The sequence below is a fragment of the Canis lupus genome, chromosome 28, assembly GCF_011100685.1.
Source record: "Canis lupus familiaris isolate Mischka breed German Shepherd chromosome 28, alternate assembly UU_Cfam_GSD_1.0, whole genome shotgun sequence".
Lineage (NCBI taxonomy): Eukaryota > Metazoa > Chordata > Mammalia > Carnivora > Canidae > Canis > Canis lupus.
The window spans coordinates 35966918-35988481 of record NC_049249.1 but is presented as its reverse complement, the minus strand read 5'-3'; the positions used below and the strand labels follow the sequence as shown (position 1 = coordinate 35988481).

Genomic DNA, 21564 nt, shown 5'->3' with positions numbered 1-21564 from the left:
CTCTCTCTCTCTCTCTCTCTCCGATAAATAGATAAAAAGTCCTGCCCTGACATAAACAGTATAAAATATTGTCAACATACATTTGACAGCATTCAAAACAATACCACGCTTTGCTAAAGGAATCATACACTTCTACGAATACAAATCACAGGAAAGATGTGCACTGAATTCAGGGCAATGTTCATCTGAGAAGGGGGTGTAAAAAAAAAAGAAGGGGGTGTAATTGGAGAAAGATATAATTAGGGAAAAGATGTCGACTGTTTTGATAACACTTATTTCTTCAGCAGTAATGTGTCACTGTACAGTGTTATTCATTTTTACTTCTATGTGCCTGAAATATGTCATAATTTTTCCAAGTCATCAAAAACCCATCACCCCAGACCATCATTTTAACATATCCCTAGGAACAACGCTGCACTGAGTAAGCTTTCTTACCCAGAGCCTTCACAGAGATGCCCAGGCCCTACAGCCCTTCCTGCCCACCTCAAGGTCAGGGCTTCTGGCTTGCACCCCGGTACCTTGTCTGGGGTCACCATTGGTGGTGCACCAATGTATCCGTGGTGTTTGGCCCTCCTGGCTTCTGCAGGATCTCTCACGCTCTTCTTTTTAGAGATCACAAGACGGATTGAAGAAATAAGGTGTCTGAGTTGCCACTCCTGATTAAGAATCCACAATCCATGATTCAACCCACTGAGAATGACCCTGGGCACCGACCACCTTGTTCCTGCCCAGATCAAGGAAACACACGGCCCGAGGACGCAGTCCTGCTGTTAACAGTATGCTGCTCGGGTGTTGTGCTCAGCTGGTGTTCCGTAGACTGGCTCCTAAATTGGATTTCATTTTCAGGACCAGGGTGAAATGAAGAAATAATTTCACATACTGTACATTTATTGAAATCATATCAAAATAAGCAATGAAGGAAAATTTCTCTTGGTAATATAATTTCAAGGATCATTTCATGAGTGTGCAGCTAGGAAAACATCGAGGTGTGATAACCACGAGGAGGAACCGTCTGCGCTCTATTTTGAGCGTAAAAGAAGAAGATGGGGGGTCACCTGGTTGCTTCTGCTGAATCCTTGCAAAGTCTCTCCTTCCTGTCCCTGCTTCCTCCGCTTTAGCACGTCCGTGCTACCTGCTGGCGATTTTTTTGCAGTCTTCCAGATCGCAAGTCAAGTATCATTTCTTTATCATGATAGGGGACCCGAGATTATGATTATTGTCATTTTGGCCCATGCATGGCTTTGGCTAAGGGCCAGGCAACCAGCTGGTTTCGATCACATCAGAAAGCAAAGATTCATTTGTGATCCGATGCAGGCTGAGCCAGACATTTTTCACCAATTTGGGCTCACCTGAGGATGACTCACTTCACAAATTTACAGGCATTCACCAAAATTGTATAATTTCACAGAAGTTTTATGGCAGGTTAAAATGTGAAATTGACTCAGGCATAGACAGAGTGATATCTTTGTGAAATGTAATCATTTCTCTCTATTGCCAAGAGGGAGCGGCTTCTGAAGTGAGCTGATGGCCCGAGTAGAGATGCCCGTCGGCCTGCCTCCCCCGGCCCCTCGGTGTGGCGCGGATTTCACTTAGGTTGACCCAAGTGTGAATTTGCAGGGTCCGATTAGCTTATTTTCAACAGCTTTTTCAATAAGCTAAGGTGTCAATAAGCTAAGGTGTCAATCTCCTCCAGTTCCGTTTCCGCGAAGCTGGAGCTTGGATCCGGCTGTATTTTATGTTTTATTTACCACCCTCCACCTCCTCTCCCCCAAAGCTCGGTCCATTTATCCTGTTATGCATTCAAGGTTAATGCAAAGTCTGGGGTGTGAATTAGCGGGAAATGAAAGGCTGATGAGCCAGGTGGGACCGGCTGTGTCCCCCACCCCCCAAAACTTCCTTCTCTAATTTCTGGTCCTGAGGCGGAGTGCTCTGATAAATGTACAGAGGACAGTCCCAGGAGAGGTGGCTTCTTTTGTGCGGGCCACAATCAGACTGTCCTCCCCAGTGAAAGGGATATTGAGCGGGAGATTTCCCAGCATGGTAAGGCCCCTGGCAGGGCGAGCACTGTGAGCCCAGAGCTGCTGGCCTTCCCAGGTTATCAGACGCCCGATAATCAGCGTCCTCCGCTTGCTGCCTTCCCCGCCCTCCTGGCTGCCTGATTGTGCCGCACATCTTGCGGAGTCTCCGAGCTAGGTGCAATCAGCAGGAGTAGTCGTCTGAAATAAAGGTGTCTTTGGCTTTCATGCACGTTTTGTGAGACAAAAGGGATAATGAAAGTAGCTCAAAGACTGCGAGGTTAAAGCGAATAAGGGACCGAATTGCCCCTGCAGTGTTTCTGAAGAGAACCGGCAGCCGGGAACCAGCTCGGGAAGGAATCCCTCATTATGATGGTCAATTTAACAGTAATTTCATGTCAGTGAATTTTTTGAGTGATTACTGCGGATCTCGCACCGTACCTCATGGATTGGTATGATCGTGTTTAAGGGGAGGTCACATGCAGATGTTAGGTGTGCAGCTTGGTGCGTTTTTTTAATTTTTAAAAAAATTTTAAAAAATTTTTTAGTTTTTTGAATTTTTTCTTTTTTTTATTTTTATTTTTTAGCTTGGTGCGTTTTTTACACGCATGTCTGCTCCTCTAACTACCACTCGCATCAAGATAGAACATGTCCAGTAAGTCAGAGGGCACCTTCCCGTCCCCTCCGCGTCCAGACCTACCACCTCCATAACCCACCTGGCCAAGGTAACCACTATTCTGACTTCTGCTGCAACAGATTACTTTTGCCCGTTGAACTCGACGGAAATGGAGTCAGGCATCCTCTCCATTGGAATCTGGCTTCTCTGCTTGACGCTATGCCTGAGATTCATCTGTGGCCGAGAGCGTTTCTCTGTCTTACTATCGCTCTTTTTTAACAGCTACACGGTGTTCTATTGTATGAACAGACCACATTTATTCATCTGTTCTAATGTTGGTAGACATTTGGGTTGTTTCCAGTGTTTGGACAGACGAACCTGCCATAAACATTCTCGTTTGTGCTTCTGGTGGACATTTTTGTCCATTTCTTTTTGATAGATACCTAGAAGTGGAACGGCTGCATCACAGGGTCAGCATTGGATTTTATTCGTTTGTTTAGCTTTGTAGATAACATCCACCGGTTTTCCAAAGTGTCTGTAAGTGTATTACTATTATATTAGTAATATATGTGGATTGTGGTCACTCGGCATCCTTTTTCGCACTTGGTACTGTCAAATATTTAAATTTTAGCTTCTCAGCAATGTTTTCATAATTTAATTATTCTGGTGACTAATGATGCTGAATAGGTACCTGTTCATATGCTTTCTGGACACTTGACATCCTCTGCTTTGAAGTACTTCTTCAAGTTCTTTGCCCAATTTTAAACATTGTGTTTTCTATCTTTTTCTTATTGATTTGTTGGAGCTCTTTATATATCCAGGACAAAAATATGGATCTATAGATATCTTTTCTCCATCTGTGGCTTGATTTGTCATTCTCTTAATGGTGTCTTTTGATGAAGACGTTCTTGATTTTTCTGAAGTCTAGTATATCCATCTTTTTTTTTATTTTTTTACTATTTTGGGGTACCTTTTAATTTTTTTTGTACCTTTTTAAAGAAAATTTTGCCTGCCCCAAAGTCATGAAGGTATTCTCTTCTGCTTTCTTCTAGAAGCATTATAGTTTGACCTTTCTTTTTTAGGGTTATAATTTATCTGGAATTGATTTGTGTTCATTGTGTGAGGCAGGAGTAAAGATTTACTTGTCCCCCCCCCCCAACAGGTGTCCATTTGGCTAGAGTCATTTTTTTTAAAGATTTTATTTATTTATTTGACAGAGAGAGGAAGAGAGCACAAGTGGGGAGAGTAGCAGCAGGTAGAGGGAGAGGGAGAAGCAGACTCCTGCTGAGCAGGGAGCTCAATGCAGAGCTCAATCCCAGGACCTTGAGATCATGACCTGAGCTGAAGGCAGACACTTAACTGACTGAGTTGCTCAGTGCCCCATTGGCCAGGGACATTTATTGGAAATATTTTTTTCCTACTACATTGCGGTGATATACTGTTTCAGTTGTTCTCTGTAACTTAATTCTTATAATAACTCCCAAATACATCTACTGATTTTATTCCTACCACACATATGAAAAACTGGAAACTCAGAGAGATTAGATAACTCATTCTGGCCATACAGCAAGAACCTAAGGCTTAGAACTTCACTCTCTGCCTTTGCAGACACATGCTGCTCCTGCATTTTTTTTTTCATGCTCGGTAAATGGTCTGACAAAGTGGACAGGGAACGCTACATAATCAGACTGCAGGGTGAGTGGATTGCATCACATCTCTGGTGAGTGTCCTTTACAGCCAGTGTCTCTTGGCAGGGCTCAGTCCAGACTCAGGTCAAAGTAGACCTGGTGATTTCTCAGTATTGGAGAAGTGAACACTGGTGCATCCTGAAGAAGAATCTGGATATTTCACCCTTCCACAGAGACACAGATAGAGGACCACTTGTCCAGTCTTCCCCTATTTGCCCAGAAGACTTCCCTGATGGAGCATGCCCAGTTCCACTCCAATCGTGTGTCTTTGGGTTTTGTGGAGGAAGGATCTGGATTAACGTAGAGATGTCACAATGGAGGCTTCTGTCCCGGGACTGGCCTTAACAAAGACAAAGGCAGACTTCAAAGATTTACCATCAGTACCTGGGGCACTTGGGAGTAATAAAGTGAACCCATCATTCAACAAATATGTTTTTGAGTATGCTTTGTGGTTCCAGGCACTGGCAGTGAACAAAAGAGACGGGGACCCTTATTCCCAGGGAGCTTACATTTCAGATAAGGATATTATGATAAAGTTGTTTCAGGCTGACATACTGGGAGCTTTTTCATTTAAAGATCAGTTGAACTCCAGCAAATTCCTTCCCTCCTCTGCCAAGCTTCTCCACTCCCACAGGCGTTTGAGAACCCAGTACTTCCAGACCGTAACCATAGGCAGTCTCCCCAATTCCTTACCTATTTTCTAGTAATTTCCACTTCATCTCCAAAGATTGAAAAACGCAAGGACCACTTGATGTACCTTGGAAAGGCAGTCGGTCCTAATTGGTTCTAGTGGGTGAATTCAATTGTAGGCATTACTGTTTGTGCTTCTACCACCGACCAAGTGACACACAGCTGTCCTCATCGTCATTCTGAAGACCTTTTCAAAACTGCCTTCAGCAGGAGTACAAGTCTCTCCTTATCAATAAGGAAATCGGTGTTGGACTTAATCCTGTAAATCACTGGTTTCTCTTCTCCTAGGCCTTTTTCCTGTGGATATTATATCAAATCATTTCAAATGCAGCCTGTGGCCTAAGACATGGATTTGGACAAATTGTGCCTGCTGCCGGCATCTTACGCTCCCCTGGATCTGCTGAGATACAACAGGTTGCATTTAAAGGTTGCATAAACCTTTAACAAAAGGTTTCCATTCTTTTATTGATCTTCAGTTTTTCTGCCACATATTTTTTGCCCAGGTCCCCCTTCTAATACTTTATTCCATGAATTCAGTCCAGCATGCATTTATAAGGTATTTACCAGTGACAGACTATGATATGTCCTGAGGTTAAAATGAATGAATAGGACCCAGTACTTTGCACAAGTAGTTTACAACCTACTTTTGGAGGAACCCTTATACCATCATCTATTGCACCAAGCAAAATGGAATAAACCCACATAGAGGTGCTGGTGGCAGTAGAAGCATTTACTAGTTATTAAGCATTTATTATGCACTAGGCACCCCATTTGCATGTTGCAAATGTTCTCTTTAACTTCAGGGCAACCCTTCAAAGTAGATTTAATTATCCCTCTTTTACAGAATTGAGGCTTGGAGGGGATGAATGACACACTCAAGGTTTTGCAGCTGGCATATGAAGATCAAAGACTTAAATCCAGGACCACCTGGCTGCAAGGCTGGCTCTGCCCTCCCCTCCCGCCCTCTTCTCCAAGAGGGAGAAAACAGAGGAGGACCAGATGAATTCTAATTTAGAGAAAGGCAGTGACATTGGAGATGTTTTTAATCAAAGTTTTTCATTTGGAAATAATTGAAGGTTCACATGCAGTTTTAAGAAGTAATACAGATATGCCATGTACCTTTTACCCTATTTTCCCCTAATGGTAACATCTTAAAAAAACTATAATGCCGGGGTGCCTGGGTAGCTCAGCTGGTTAAGCCTTGGACCCTTAATCTCTGCTCAGCTCATGATCTGAGGGTCTCCATCTCAGGGTTATGAGTTCAGGGCTCCTTAAAAAAATAAAGTAAAAAAAAATAAAACAAAACTATAGCACAATATCACAACTAGTATACTGACACGATACAAGTCAAAACAGAACATTTCCACCCCATAAGGACCCCTCCTGTTGACTTTTTTATAGCTCCACCCACTTCCCTCTTGCTCCTCCCTCTCCTTAATCCCTGACAAGCATTTACCTGTTCTTCATTTCTAACATCTTGTCATGCCAAGAATGTTATATAAATGAAATCAAACAGCATGCAGCCTTTGGGATTGGCTTTTGCACTCAGCATAATTAATTCTTCAGAGACTCATTCAGGCTGTTCCATGTATAAATAGTTCATTTGTTTTTAATGCTGAATAATATCCCATGATATAGATGTACCATGGTTTGCTTAACTAGTTGCTCACTGAAGAACACATGGATTTTTCCCAGTTTTTGGCTATTATAAATAAAGCTGTTGGAAACATTCACGTACATTTTTTTGTGTGTGCACACAGTCTTCATTTTTCTGGGATGAGTGCCCAGGAGTGTAATAGTATGTTGTATGGTAGTTGCATGTTTAGCTTTTCAAAAGACTGCCAAACTGTTTTCCAGAGTGACTGTACCATTTCTCATTCTTGCCAGCAACATATGAGTGATGCAGTATTTCTGCTTTCTTGCCAGCATTTGGTGTTGTCACTATTTTTTATTTTAGCCATTCTGATAGATATATAGTGATGTCTCATTGTGGTTTTAATATGCATTTCCTTAACAGATAATGATGTGGAGCATCTTTTTGCATGCTTATTTGCCATCTGTATATGCTCATTGGTGAAATGTATCTTTCTGCCTTTTGACCTTTATCTAATTGGATGGTTTGTTTTTCTTACTACTGAGTTTTGACAGGTTTTTTTTTTTTTAATGTATTCTAGCCATTTGTTGGATATGTGGTTCACAGATATTTTCTCAAATATTTGCAAATATATCCCTTTTCATCCTCTAAACAAGGTATTCACCATGCAAAATATCTTGATTTTGAGGAGGTCCAGTTTTTCAGTTTTCCTTTAGGGGTTCATTCTCTTAGTTCAAGTCTGAGAACTCTTTGCCTAGTCCCAGATCCCACAGATAGTCTAGTACTTTGTTTTTCCTAAAGTATTTATAGTTCTATATTTTCCATTTATTTCATAGCCTATTTTGAGCTAATTTTTTGTATAAGCTGTGAGATTTAGTTCAAGGATAATGTTTCAACCTTTAAGTGTCCAATTGCTTCAGCACCATTTGTTTCAAAAGATACCTTTCCTTACTCAGAAAACTATAGAACACTCATGAAAGAAATTGAGGAAGACACAAAGAAATGGAAAAATGTTCCATGCTCATGGACTGGAAGAACAAATATTGTAAAAATGTCTATGCTACCCAAAGCAATCTACACATTTAAGGCAGTTCCTATCAAAATACCATCAACATTTTTTACAGAGCTAAAACAAACTATACCAAGATTTGTATGGAACCAGAAAAGACCCCGAATAGCCAGAGGAATGTTGAAAAAGAAAATCAAAACTAGTGGCATCACAATTCTGGACTTCAAGCTCTATTAGAAAGCTGTGATCAAGACAGTATGGTACTCACACAAAAAAGGACACATAGATCAATGGAACAGAATAGAGAACTCAGACATGGACCCTCAACTCTGTGGTCAACTCATCTTCAACAACGCAAGAAAGAATATCCAGTGGGAAAAAAACAGTCTCTTCAACAAATGGTGTTGGGAAAACTGGACAGCCACATGCACAAGAATGAAACTGGACCATTTTCTGTTCTTTCTTTTTTTTTATGATTTTATTTATTTATTCATGAAAGACACAGGGAGAGAGAGGCAGAGTCATAGGCAGAGAGAGAAGCAGGCTTCATGCAGGGAGCCCGATGTGGGACTCGATCCTGGGACTCCAGGATCATGTCCTGAGCCGAAGGCAAGTGCTCAATTGCTGAGCCACCCATACATCCCAAAACTGAGCCATTTTCTTACACCATATAGAAAAATAAATTCAAAATGGATGAAGGAACTAAATGTGAGGAGAAATGTAAATCCTAGAGGAGAACACAGGCTGCAACCTCTGTGACCTCGGCTGCAGCAACACTTTGCTAGACACATCTCCAAAGGCAAGGGAAAAAAAGGCAAAAATGAACTATTGAGACTTCATCAAGATAAAAAGCTTTTGCACAGCAAAGGAAACAGTCGACAAAGCCAAAAGACAACCACCAGAATGGGAGAAGATATTTGCGAATGACATACGGGTAAAGGACTAGTATCCAAAATCTATGAAGAATTTACCAAACTCAACACCCAAAGAACAAGTAATCCAATCAAGAAATGGACAGAAGACATGAATAGACATTTCTCCAAAGAAGACATACAAATGACCAACAGACACACAAAGAAGTGTTCAACATCACCCAGCATCAGGAAAACACAAATCAAACCACAATGAGATACCACCTCACACCAGTCAGAATGGCTAAAATTAACAAGTCAGGAAATGACAGATGTTGGCGAGGATGTGGAGAAAGGGGAACCCTTGTACGCTGTTGGTGAGAATGAACGCTGGTACAGCCACTCTGGAAAACTGTGGAGGTTCCTCAGAAAGTTGAAAATAGAGCTACCCTGTAACCCAGAAATTGCATTACTTGGGATTTGCCCCAAAGATACAAATGCAGTGAACCAAAGGAACACCTGCACCCCAATGTTTATAGCAGCAATGTCCACATTAGCCAAACAATGGAAAGAGACCAGCTGTCCATTGAGAGGTGAATGGATGGATAAAGAAGATGTGATGTATATATGTGTATACATCACACACACACACACACACACACACACACACACACACACAGGAATACTACTCAGCCTCCAAAAAATGAAATCTTGTCATTTGCAATGACATGAATGGAACTAGAGGATATTATGCTAAGTGAAATAAGTCAATCAGGGAAAGACCATTATATGATCTCGCTCATATGTGGAATTTAAGAAACAAAACAGAGGGACATAAGAGAAGAGTGGAAAAAATAAAATAAGACAAAATCAGATGGGAGACAAACCATAAGAGACTCTTAAAAATCATAGGAAACAAACAGAGGGTTGCTGGAGGGAAGGGGAGTGGGGGGACAGGGACTGGGTCACTGGTGATGGGCATTAAGGAGGGCTGTGATGTAATGAGCACTAGGTGTTATATAAGACTGATAAATCCCTGACCTCTATCTTTGAAACCAGTAATACATTATATGTTAATTTATTGAATTTAAGTGAAAAAAGATACCTTTCCTCCACTGAATTGCTTTTGTACCTTCATCAAAATCAGTTGGACATATTTGTGTGGGTGCCTTTCTGAGTTCATCATTCTGTTCCATTGATATAGGTGTCCAACAATCTGCCAGTGCCACATGGTCTTGATTACCGAAGGTATATAGTGAATCTTAAAATTGGGTAGATTGGTTTCTCCCAGTTTATTCTCCTTTAAAAAAATTGTTTTAGCTACTCTAAGTCCTTTATATTTCCATATAAATTGTCTATATTGATAAAAAAATCTTGCTGGGATTTTGATAGAAATCATGTTAAACCTACAAATCCATTTAGGGAGAACTGATTTCTTTACTATGTTGACTCTTTCAATCCATGAACATGGGATGTCTCTCTACTTATATCTTCTTTGATTCCTTTTGTTAATGTTGTGTCATTTTCAACACACATGTCCTACGCATGTTCTGTTAGATTCACACCTAGTACTTTATTTTTTATTTATTTTTATAGTGCATGGTATTATGACTGAGCTTTTGATACCCATGCATTCATTGTTACTATATATAAATGTAATTTATTTTTATATGTTTATGTTGTCTCTGGCAGCCTTATTGAACTTACAAGTTTTAAGAACTTTTTTGTAGACATTTGGGGGATATTCTATGTAGACAAACATGTCATATATAAATAAAGACCATTTTCTTTCTTTCTTTCCAGTCTGGTTTTGTAGTAGGGCAATACTAGCTTTATAAGATAAACTGAGAATTATTCCTCTTTCTGGACAGAATTGTGTAGAATTGATGTTAATTTTTTTAAAGTTTCGTAGAATTCTTAAGTGAAGCCATCAGGCCTGGATCTTTGGAGGGAACAGAGCTTTTAATTATAAATTCAATTTTCTTGATTGCTATCAGGCTAGTCAAATTATGTATTTCATATTGGGTGAGTTGTGGTAGTTTGCGTTTTCAGGGAATTGGTCCATTTAATCTCAATTGTCAGATTTATGTGTAGAGTTATTCTTAGTATTTACTTATTACTATTATTTTTTAAAATAAATTTATTTTTTATTGGTGTTCAATTTGCCAACATACAGAATAACACCCAGTGCTCATCCCGTCAAGTGCCCACCTCAGTGCCCGCCACCCAGTCACACCCACCCCCCGCCCACCACCCGTTCCACCACCCCTAGTTCGCTTCCCAGAGTTAGGAGTCTTCATGTACTGTCTCCCTTTCTGATATTTCCCACTTATTTTTTCTCCTTTCCCCTTATTATTTTTCAAATGTCTGTAAGTTCTGTAGTGATATCTTTCTATTTCATTCCTGTTATTAGTAATCGATTTCTTCTCTTTTTTTATTTGTCAGTTTTATTTATACCAGCACTGTTCTATTGACTTTCTCTATTGTTTTTCTGTTTTTGATTTCATTGATTTCTGTTTTACCTTTATCATTCCATCCTTCTGCCACCTTTGGGATTACTTTGCTCTTCTTTTCCTAGCTGTTTGAGGTGGGAGCTTAGGTTGTTAATTTGAAACTGCCCCTCTTTTCTATTGTTTGCACTTAGTGCTATAAATGCACTGCTGTAGCTGTGTCTCACAAATGTTGATGTGCTGTATTTTTATTTTCATTCAGCTCACTTTTTTATTTCCTTTGAGATGTCCTCTTTGACTCATTGATTATTTAGAAGTATGTTGCTTAGTTTCCAAGTGTTTGGAGATTTTCCTGTTATATTCCTGTTATTGATTTCTAGTCTGATTCCACTGTAGTCAGAAAACATACTCTGTAGGATTTCAACTCTTTCAAGTTTGTTGATGTTTGTTTTATGGCTCAGGAAATGGTGTATTCTGGTATATGTTCTACGGCTACTTGGAAATAATATGTATTCTGCTGTAGTTGGGTGCAGTAGTTTAATTTTTTTAATACTTTATTTATTTATTTGTGAGAGACAGAGAGAGGCAGAGACACAGGCAGAGGGAGAAGCAGGCTCCCCATGGGGAGTCCAATGCAGGTCTCAATCCCAGGACCCAGGGATCATGACCTGAACCAAAGGCAGACACACAACCACTGAGCTACCCAGGTGCCCTTCTTCAGTGTTTTAAAAATGTTGATTAGATCTTGTTGGTTGGCGGTGGTGTCCGTCAGTTCTTCTATCTGTTTGCTGGTTTTGTGACCATTTCTTCTATCAACAGTTGAGAGAGGGGTGTTAAAATTCTCTAAGTATAATTTCAGATTTGTCTGCTAATCCTCTCAGTTCTATCAGCTTTTGCTTCACATGTTCGCAGCTCTGTTGTGTGAGACATGCACAGTTATGATTCCCATGTCGCCTTGGTAGATTGATTTTTTTTATCATTATGCATTGTTCCTCTCTTACTCTGGTAATTTTCTTTGCTCTAAGGTCTACTTTGTCTGATATTATTACAGCTACTCCTGCTTTCCTTGGATTAATGTTTCCATTCTTTTACTTCCGACCTGCCTATATTGCAATATTTAAAGTGAGTTTTTTGTGGATAGCAAATGATCAGGTCATATAAGCCACTCCACAAACGATTGTCTTTTATTTTGTGTATTGAGACCACCTGCATTTAATGCAACTATAGATAAGTTAGGGCTTAAGTCAACCCTTTTCTTTTGTATTCTGCTTTTTCTGTTTTATTCATTTCTCTGTTCTCTATTTTCTTGTCCTTCCTTCCTATGGGTTATTGGACATTTCTTACAACTTCATTATCATTTAACTATAACGTTTCCCAGTATGTTCCTGTATAGCTTTTTTTAATGGTTACTCTAGGGATGAGGTATTGGATATAAAACTCATCACATTACATACATATATACATTATATATATACACATAATATAAATACATACCATGTATGTACTATCATGTGTGTACCTCATCATGTATACATGCTATTTATATAAGCATACATGAGATATATTTCTATATATATGATATGTATGCATGATGTATATGACGTCATGTATTTATGTACTTACGTATATATACATCTCATGTGTGTATATAATGCAAATGCACAGATTAAAAGATGAAAGTTAGTGCATTCGATTCCAAAACATGACCCAGCCATTTGCTATCCACATGAAACTCACTTTAAATACAGCCATCTAGGCAGCTTGAAAGTAAAAGGATGGAAAGAGATATATCACACAAACATCAATCAAAGGAATGCAGGAAGAGCTATATTAAGTAGCTATCTATATAAAATCACAGTCCCCTGTCATCATTTTGCCAGTTCAAGCGACATACAGAAACTTTACCTCCCTGTATATCCTTTTATCCTCCTGCATTTATAATACAATGGTTTAAAATAGTTCCTCTACGTACATTTAAAACCACATCATGTGATTTTTGCCTCAACTGTTAAACATACCTCACAAAACTCAAGAGTTTGTATATATTGTATTTATCCATACTTTTGCTCACTGTGTTCTTTCTTCCTTCCTGGTGTTCCAGTTTCTTTCCTTTATCTTTTCCTTTCTATTTAGAGAGAACTACCTTTACCATTCTCTTAGGGTAAGCCTGCTGGCCACAGATTTTCTTTGTTTTTTCTTTTTCCTGTTTGACGTCCTCTTCATTTCTGAATGATACTTTCCTGAGGTATAGGATTCTAGGTTGAAAGTTCTGTTGTTGTTGTTGTTGTTTAAGCATTTGAGAGATATTGTGTTACTTCCCTCTGGCCTCCTTGGTTTCAGGAATTCCAGTAAATGTATTTGCCAGAGGGAGAAAAGAGAGAGAGATAGAGTGCTATTTAAATATTGTGAGAAATTTCTGCCTCTAGGTTCCTTAGCCACCTTGGGATCATGGGCAATGGAGAGAATTCAGCATGAAACAGTCATAACATATTGATAAGAGTTAAGTGAATACTTTTAAAGGGTTCTTTATCAGTGACCAAAAAGAGGGAAACATTGATGTCACTCGTTTGGCCAGGTATACAGGTCATGATGCCTTCCTTTATATAATACAAGGTAAGGCACAGGAATTAATTAAGATCATAGAGACACTGTAACCAAGAGGAGTTAGGGTATTGGAAAACTAACCATAGCTTGTGCATTTTGTACCCAAATGGTGGTTTATGGGAGATTTGTACTCTGCTTAATGTCATCTCAGCTCCCATGGTCCCTGGAGAGTGGGGCCCTGGCTCTGGATGGGAGAGATCAGAGGAGGGCAGGGTGTGATTAAGTGGATGAAGGCAGCTGTGTAGTCACAGCCTCCGTGATGTGACAGGAGGGTAGAGGTGGAGGTATATTATGTCCCACCTCAGCTAGGCTATGAGTCACTTCCAGACACAGGATAACAGGCACCACGTCTTTTAAATAATGGGTTGACATTTATCTCTTCTAGAAATGACTGTAGCGTTTAGAAGTCATTTTGCCCTCGCCAGATATGGGAGATCTAGCCTAGAAATTGTCTTCAAAATCCATCATCCTGCCAGTGCTGATCAGGAAGGAGGGAGAGATACTGAAATCACCAGATAATCAAAGGTCCTCCACTCTTCTGGCTGTGCATGCAGTGGGATCAATAGGGCAAGGCAGGGGCATTCCACCATCTGGGAAAGAATGGGTTTCAGAGTAGCTCTCCTGGGCCGTGCTTCATGCGATTTATTCACACCTCTCCGTTAGGAAAAAATCAATTCTTCTCTAGCATTGCCTGGTGGCTCTGTACTTTCCCTTCCCTGATTCCATCATTCTCTGTACATTCATTTAAGATAATCTCTCTAACAGCTCCACTGACAAAGGGGAGGTGCCAAGTGTCACAAATTCTGTTGACTTCTTAAGTGGAAATGAAAATAAACCTCAGTGTGCTTTCTTGGTGAAGATGCGTCTTGTGATTTATTTTTGTTAAGTGAGGTGTATGTGAAGCACAGCATAGAGTGACAGGTGTTATTTGAAATGATGACCCCCCAGCAGGGGGGCACGGTGCAGAGAGGCAATTGGGGCCGAGTCCTGAAGGCAGATGAGTGACAGGCTGCGGATGGGAAACTGACTCACATCCAATGATGGGCTTTGCTGGACCCGAAGAACACAGCAGATTGTATTCCTACGACATCCACAGCTGTGGTCTGTGACCACCTTTGCACGCACAGTTTCAAACCTACAAGGGCAAGTGTGTGTCCCCTGAAGCCACCAACTGGGACCATTGGGCCAGGTCCATCCCGCAGATTTGGAGGGACCCAACAGTGCTTCTTGTTTACCCTTCATATTAAAAAAAAATGGGCAGATTTTATATAAAAATTCAGGCATAGAGTTTCTCTTGAAGAATGGGGTCGGGCAACCCCAGTCCTGTGCCTGCATCAGCTGAAGTCAGGGGTACTCGGCCTCAAGCGGAGGCTCTCGGGTTAGCCCAGGCCTGCCCAGCCTGCTTTGTGCCTTGGTGGCACCTGCTGGCTCCTGGTGGCATGTCCTCTCGGGATGCTGATGGGGCAGGGGGCTGAAGGGAGGAGACCACGCTGAGGCTTGAGTCAGCAACTTACTCAGTCCTGCGGGGGAAAGTCAAAGTGACACCAGCTTTTGGAGCATCCTCTAACACTTTTATTTGAGAAGGGATTCTCTTGAAAGTAATAGCACTGCTAATGAAAATTGATTTTTCTTTCCAACAGTTTATTTTCCAGAGAACAAACACAGGGAATTCTTAAACACATGTGCTGATGGTTGATAGCACAGGCCTGGAGGAATGAAGTCCTCCAGGGAAAAGCATGTTAGTATTGGTCTTAGGAGCCTTTGGTGGTTCCGTCTCAGGAAATGGGTTCATGGCCAACTTTCAAATGGGCCGAGAGGTGGTGGGAGGGGGCCCCTGGGGGTGGCCAGCTTGTCCTCAGTGCCCTGCTCTGTTCCCCCATGTACCTGTGCCCACAGCTGCCAGAGATCCTCATCACACTGCATTCTGTGAAATTGTCTGTGAATTATCTACCTCGCCTTCCAGAAGGTCAACCCCTCGGCTGCCTAATAACATCTCACATTCACTGCATGCTGAAGATGTGCCAGCTATAGTGCCAGGCACTTTATCTGAATTAACTCAGCCTGTCTTCTCGGTGACCCTTGGAGACAGGTGTGTGTAGCATCCCCATTTTTCAGATGAAAGAACCAAAATGCGTGGACACTTCATTATTCACCAACGGGCAGAACTGGCAAGTTTGAATATTCACAAATTTGTTGAAGTGTGTCTAAGCAGTGTAGCACTTGAATGATTTAATTTTTATTACAACTACTTTATGGATGTACATATTATACGTTATAGTGTAAATTATATGTTTGTACATTTTTATTGCTATACAGACTTGTTTACACAGATCACATATATGTAATTTATGGGCGATTTAAGGGATGTTCAAGGGCAATTTAAGACCAAATGGTCCTTCGTTTTTTTTCTTTGAGGCTCTCAACAAAACCAACCACACCCATTTGCTGGATTTTCTGTGTCATTTTTTAAACAATTAAGCACCAGTGAACATACCCATCTACCTCAGGACGTGTGTGGAATGAATTTCATAAGCGAAATTGAGGAGTCACAGGGTACAAACGTTTTAAATTTTGATAGATATTGCCAAATTTCCTTCCCCAAAATGCTGTGCCAGTTGATGTTTGAGCCAAAAGTATAGAGAGAACCCACTTTCCCACACCTGGACACTGGATTGTTACAGATGTGTGTACATGTGTGTATGATCGTGTTTGCCAAACTAAGAAAAAGAGAAGGTATTTTTTTTTTTATTGAGGTGAAACTCACGTGACAAAAAATTTAGCCATTTTATTACGATTTTATTTACTTATTTGAGAGAGAGCATGGGCGAGGGGAAGGGCGGAGGCAGAGGGAGAAGCAGACTCCCCGCTGAGCAGGGAGCCCGACCAGGGGCTCATTGTGGGACCCCGGAATCATGCCCTGAGCCGAAGGCAGATGCTTAACCTACTGAGCTCCTCAAGCGCCCCCAAATTTAACCATTTTAAAGTGTACATTGCAGTGGCATTTGTACGTTCACGATGTTATGCAACCAGCGCCTCTATCCAGTTCCAAATCATCTCATCTCACCGAATGAAGACCCTGTACCCCTTACTTCCTTCCTATTCATGCCTCCCCCCAGTTCCTAGCAACTGCTAATTTGCTTTCATGTTTGTGGATTTTCCTATTCTGGACGTTTCCCATAAAGGGAATCATATAATATGGGATCCTTTGTGTCTGGTTTCTTTTACCTAGCATGATGTTTTTGAGGTTCATCCATGTTGTAGCTTCTGTTGATGCTTCACTTCTTTTTACAGCTGAATATTTTCCAGTGTGTGTATGTGCGTATATACATTGTCCCTTGTACAACATTGTCCCTTGTACAACATTGTCCCTTGTACAGCCGTCTGTTTATGGTCTCACCTCTTGATGGACATTTCGGTTGTTTCTGCCTTTTGACTATTGTGAATTCGTATTGACACAAACGCTTATGTACAAGTATTTGAGGACCTGTTTTCATACTTTTGTATAGATACATGTATATGCATCTACATATATATGATAATATTATCATATGGTGATTAGGTTTAACTTTTGGGGGAGCCACCAAACTGGTTTCCACAGTGGCCATACCAGTTTACATTCCCACCAGCCATGTTTGAAAGTTTCTATTTCTTCCCATCCTCACCAGTACTTGTTACTTTCTGGGGGGTTTGTGGTATGTGTGTCTTGTTTTGTCTTGTTTTCGGTTTAATTACAGCCATCCTGGATATAAAGTGGGGTCTTATTATGGTTTTGATTTACATTTCCCTCATGACTCACACTGTTGAGCCTCTTTTCATGTGCTTGTCGGCCATGGTATAAATTCTTTGGAGAAGTGTCTATGCCAATTCTTGGGCCATTTTAATACTGGGTTGTCTTTTAGTTGTTAGGCTGTAGAGTTCTTTATATATGCAGGATTCTGGATCTTACCAGATATATGCTCTGCAAACATTTTGTTCCATTCTGTATATTGTCTTTTCACTTTCTTAATAATATCCTTTGATTTTATTTAAATGTTATTTTAATGTATATTTCCCAATTGCTAAAGAGCTTCAGAATCTTTTTTTAATTAATTAATTAGTTTATTTATTTATGAGAGAAAGAGAGAGAGAGAGGTAGAGACACAGGCAGAGGGAGAAGCAGGCTCCATGCAGGGAGCCCGACGTGGGACTCGATTCCGGGTCCCCAGAATCATGCCCTGGGCCGAAGGTGGCACTAAACTGCTGAGCCCCCCCCCCGGGCTGCCCTAGAATCTTTTTTAATTGAATATTATCCCATTGTATTTTCTGTGAAATCCATGTTCAAATCATTTACTTACTTTTAAAAAGTATGTTCTAATATAGGCATAGAAGTTAATTTTGTATCTTGCGTATTTTTCCTTTTAATGTTTTCTTCCAGTCTGTTGCTTGTCATTTAATTTTGTATGTAACAACATTTGTCATATTAGAGTTACTTATTATCTTATATTTTAATTGTTAATCTTTTATGGCCTCTCGATATGTTGTCTTTAAGAAGACTTCCAATGTTATAGAAAATATTGTTTTTTTTTTAATTTCACTTGTTTATGTTTACACTTTAAATCCATTTTACATTGTGTTTTGTGGATGGCTTAAATATGGGCCCTAGGATTATTTTATCCTTAAATGGATTACCAATACCAATCCTGTTCCCTTTGATTGGTAGCATCTTATAGATAGTAAATCCCCCAGTGTGCATGGGTGTCTTACTCTCTGTTTTATTTCATTGATCTATCCAGCTTTTCCTTAACCAGGACCAACCACACTGTTGGAATTGTATGCTTTGCTATGTATTATGGCAATATAGCACTCTTCGTGTATATTATCAAAACTGACCTGAGTATTCTTATGTATTCTCTCTTCCACATACATTTATAAATCACATTTTCAATTTTTTAATTTTATTTTTTAGTTTGTTTATTGTCCGTTTTTAAAATTAAATTTGGAATATATAAATTAATCTGGGGAGCATTGACTTTACAATTTTGACTTCTTCATCCAGAAATGTGGCATGCTTTCCCATCCACTTAGCCTTTCTTTTATTTCCTCTAGTATATAAGTTTATGATCTTCTCGACATAGGCGTAGCATAGTTCTTGTTAGATGCTGTCCTGGATGGTGTATAATTTTCTTGCCATTGTTAATTTTTTTTCTGATGATGATTTGCAATTGGTTACTGCTGTTCTTTGTGAAAGTCATTGATTCTTGGGAGTAGGTCTTTTTTGGTTTCTTTTGGATTTTGGAGGGGGAGTAGTTTTTGATTGTGCTTTAACCACGCAGCTCTGCCAGTGGTTTCTAATCATTTACTGCTCAGACCCTAGGGTTCCCAGGTAGACAGTCACATTGTCTGAAGTCATGATGGTTTTGTCTCTTCCAGGCCAACTTATTTCTTCCCTCCTTTTCTCTCTGTGATCTTGCGAATGTTTGCTTTCTTCCCAGCAGCCAAGGTTTCCTTGTTTGGCACTTCATGTTTTATCACAAGAATTCTCATTATTTTTTAAAATTGCAAAGAACCAAGAAGTCATACGATGTGTTTAATAAGTGCATGCTGGGATTTTTAATTTATAAGCTTTTTCCAAATATCGTGGCTTATAAATTTTGTCCATTTTGTTTATTTTTTTTAATATTTTATTTATTTATTTGAGTGAGAGAGAGAAAGTGAGCACAAGCGAGGCAGGGAGGGAGGGGAAAAGGAGGGATGGGTGGGGCGGGGAGGAGAAACAGGCTCCATGCTGAGCAGGGAGCCCTACGTGGAGCTCAATCCCAGGACCCTGGGATCATGACCTGAGCTGAAGGCAGATGCTTAACTGACCGAGCCATCCAGGAGTCCCCAGATTTTGCCCATTTTATAAAAATCACTTAAAAATAAGCTTTATATTTCTTTTGTTTCATTATAGCGTGTTAGTCAGATTTTACTATTTGATCATTTCACATATGCGATATTTATGGAATGAATTTATTTCTACAGCGTTTGGTTAAAGATCTGTGTGACTGGAAGAATTACTAAAATGCATTTATTTTATGTGATCTGATCCTTTAAATAATGTAGTAGATGGAGGTGGCTTCTTTGATGGGGAAACTTCGCCAAGTTCAAATGCTACTGCACAGATTCCCACTAACAATAAAGATACCCCCCCACACACAATGGATTTAGTTTTCTGGGCGTGGTGACCTTGTTTGTGATACCAATTCACCTTCATTTGCCGGTGATGATTTTAGCCTCTCTTGGTTGTGGAGCAGAGCCCTCCTGTGGGTTTTTACTCTATTCATGGAAGTTTGCTTTCCCTGTCAAACGCAGGAATCCAAATGAGAATAGGATCCTTGAGTGTTGCAAATTGTGAAAAGCACTTCCTAAGTGCCCCACTCTGCCCCCGTGGTGGGACGGTCCCCCTGCACTGCCTTGCCCAGAGCTGGGACAGCAGGGACCCCTCCAGATTCTTTCTCCCCCGACCCTACAGACACAGCCGTTTAATAAACTTCAAAGCTAACTTTGCTCAGGGCTCAGCTTGCTGGAGCAGGAATCTCTTGCCTGTCGGCCAACGACCAGCTCCTGGCTTGAGCTCAGCTGGCAATATGCCTCCCATTGACATGTTAAATATTTCATAGTGCCTTGGCTTTGCGGGGTTTCCCTGCCCTGGTTAGCAGTTAGCTCTGCTGTTAGTTACTTTGAGGGGGGAAACCCATGGCCGCCAGGTGAGGGAAGCCTCATCTAGAATGAGCAGAGGGAGACCAGCAAGGGGGTGAAGAGCGTGGGCTTCTGAGGCACCTGACTTCACCCTGAATTCCAACTCCTGTGCTTGGGAGCTGTGGGGTGTCAGACAAGGTACCCCATTTCCCTAAGCCCCGGGCTTCCCTGTGTGCTAAGCGGGGTGAATCCTACACGGGGAGCCGTGGGGGCTCAATGAGAGAGGGGGTGACACCTGTAGCAGCCTGTGGCACTGTGGGGAATGGCAGTATTGGTTTTCTGGGCCGCCCAAACAAATGACCCCACATTGGGTGGCTTAGACAGCAAAAATATTGCTTCTCAGGTCTGGAGGCCCCCAATTAGATTTAAAATGAACTAAGGGAGGGATCCCTGGGTGGCGCAGCGGTTTGGCGCCTACCTTTGGCCCAGGGCGCGATCCTGGAGACCCGGGATCGAATCCCACGTCGGGCTCCCGGTGCATGGAGCCTGCTTCTCCCTCTGCCTGTGTCTCTGCCTCTCTCTCTCTCTCTCTGTGACTATCATAAATAAATAAAAATTAAAAAGTAAATAAATAAAATGAACTAAGGGAAACAGTGTCATCTCCAACAGGAAAGGTAAAAAAATGAAGCATGCGAAATTCAACCTAAAATTTCACTAAGGCTTAGGTTATCCCTTGCCTGAAGTCCAAAGTCAAGGCGTCCTTGGCAGGATTCCTTCTGAGTCTGTTCCGTCCGTCCTTCTCACCTCGCTCCTGGGGGTTGCTGGCTGTCTCTGACAGTCCTCATCTTCTTTGAGCACCACCCTGCTCCCTGCCATCGTCTGTACCTGACCTTCCCTCTGTGAGCGTATCTGTGTCCAAACTCACCCTTTTTATAAGGACACCCATCCTATTGGATCAGGGCCCACCCTAATGACCTCGTGTCAACCTGATTACCTTAGGACTTCAACATACGAGTTTGGGGAGAGACAACTGAACCCATGACGGTATTCAATAAATACCTTTGATTTCAAAATTTTCGGTAGCACATTGAAACCCAGACAATTACCTCCAGATATGAGAGACCGCAGGTTCTCTGCGGACCATTGCAATTTCTTGAGCATCCAGAGAACTCTTTAGACAGAAGAAAGTAAATTCTGTTGAGCTGAGTTGTGGGAGAACTTAAGTGGGGAGGAATTTGAGGATCTTCCTCTCGGAGGGGAACAAGCCAGGAAGCTCAGACATGGCACTTTTTTGGCTCCCTCTGTGTCACTGTATGGGAAAGCCCCCGGGGAGGAAAGAGAGGGTGCTCCCCTGTGAAGCACTTTGCTTTGGCAGCTACAGGCAATAGCC

At 41.1% G+C, this 21564-nt stretch overlaps 1 protein-coding gene across 13 annotated transcripts in view; it reads left to right on the top strand.

Annotated features, from left to right (window-relative positions):
* Positions 1-21564, top strand: part of C28H10orf90 (chromosome 28 C10orf90 homolog) — a 206234-nt gene that overhangs the window by 95109 nt on the left and 89561 nt on the right. For 4 of the 13 annotated variants that reach the window (XM_038579094.1, XM_038579097.1, XM_038579092.1 and 1 more), the window contains exon 3: positions 2603-2740. The exons of the other annotated variants lie outside the window; for them this stretch is intronic. In XM_038579094.1, coding sequence (XP_038435022.1) covers positions 2603-2740 — 138 coding nt within the window. The remainder of the gene's footprint in view (positions 1-2602; positions 2741-21564) is intronic. 13 annotated transcript variants of the gene reach the window in all.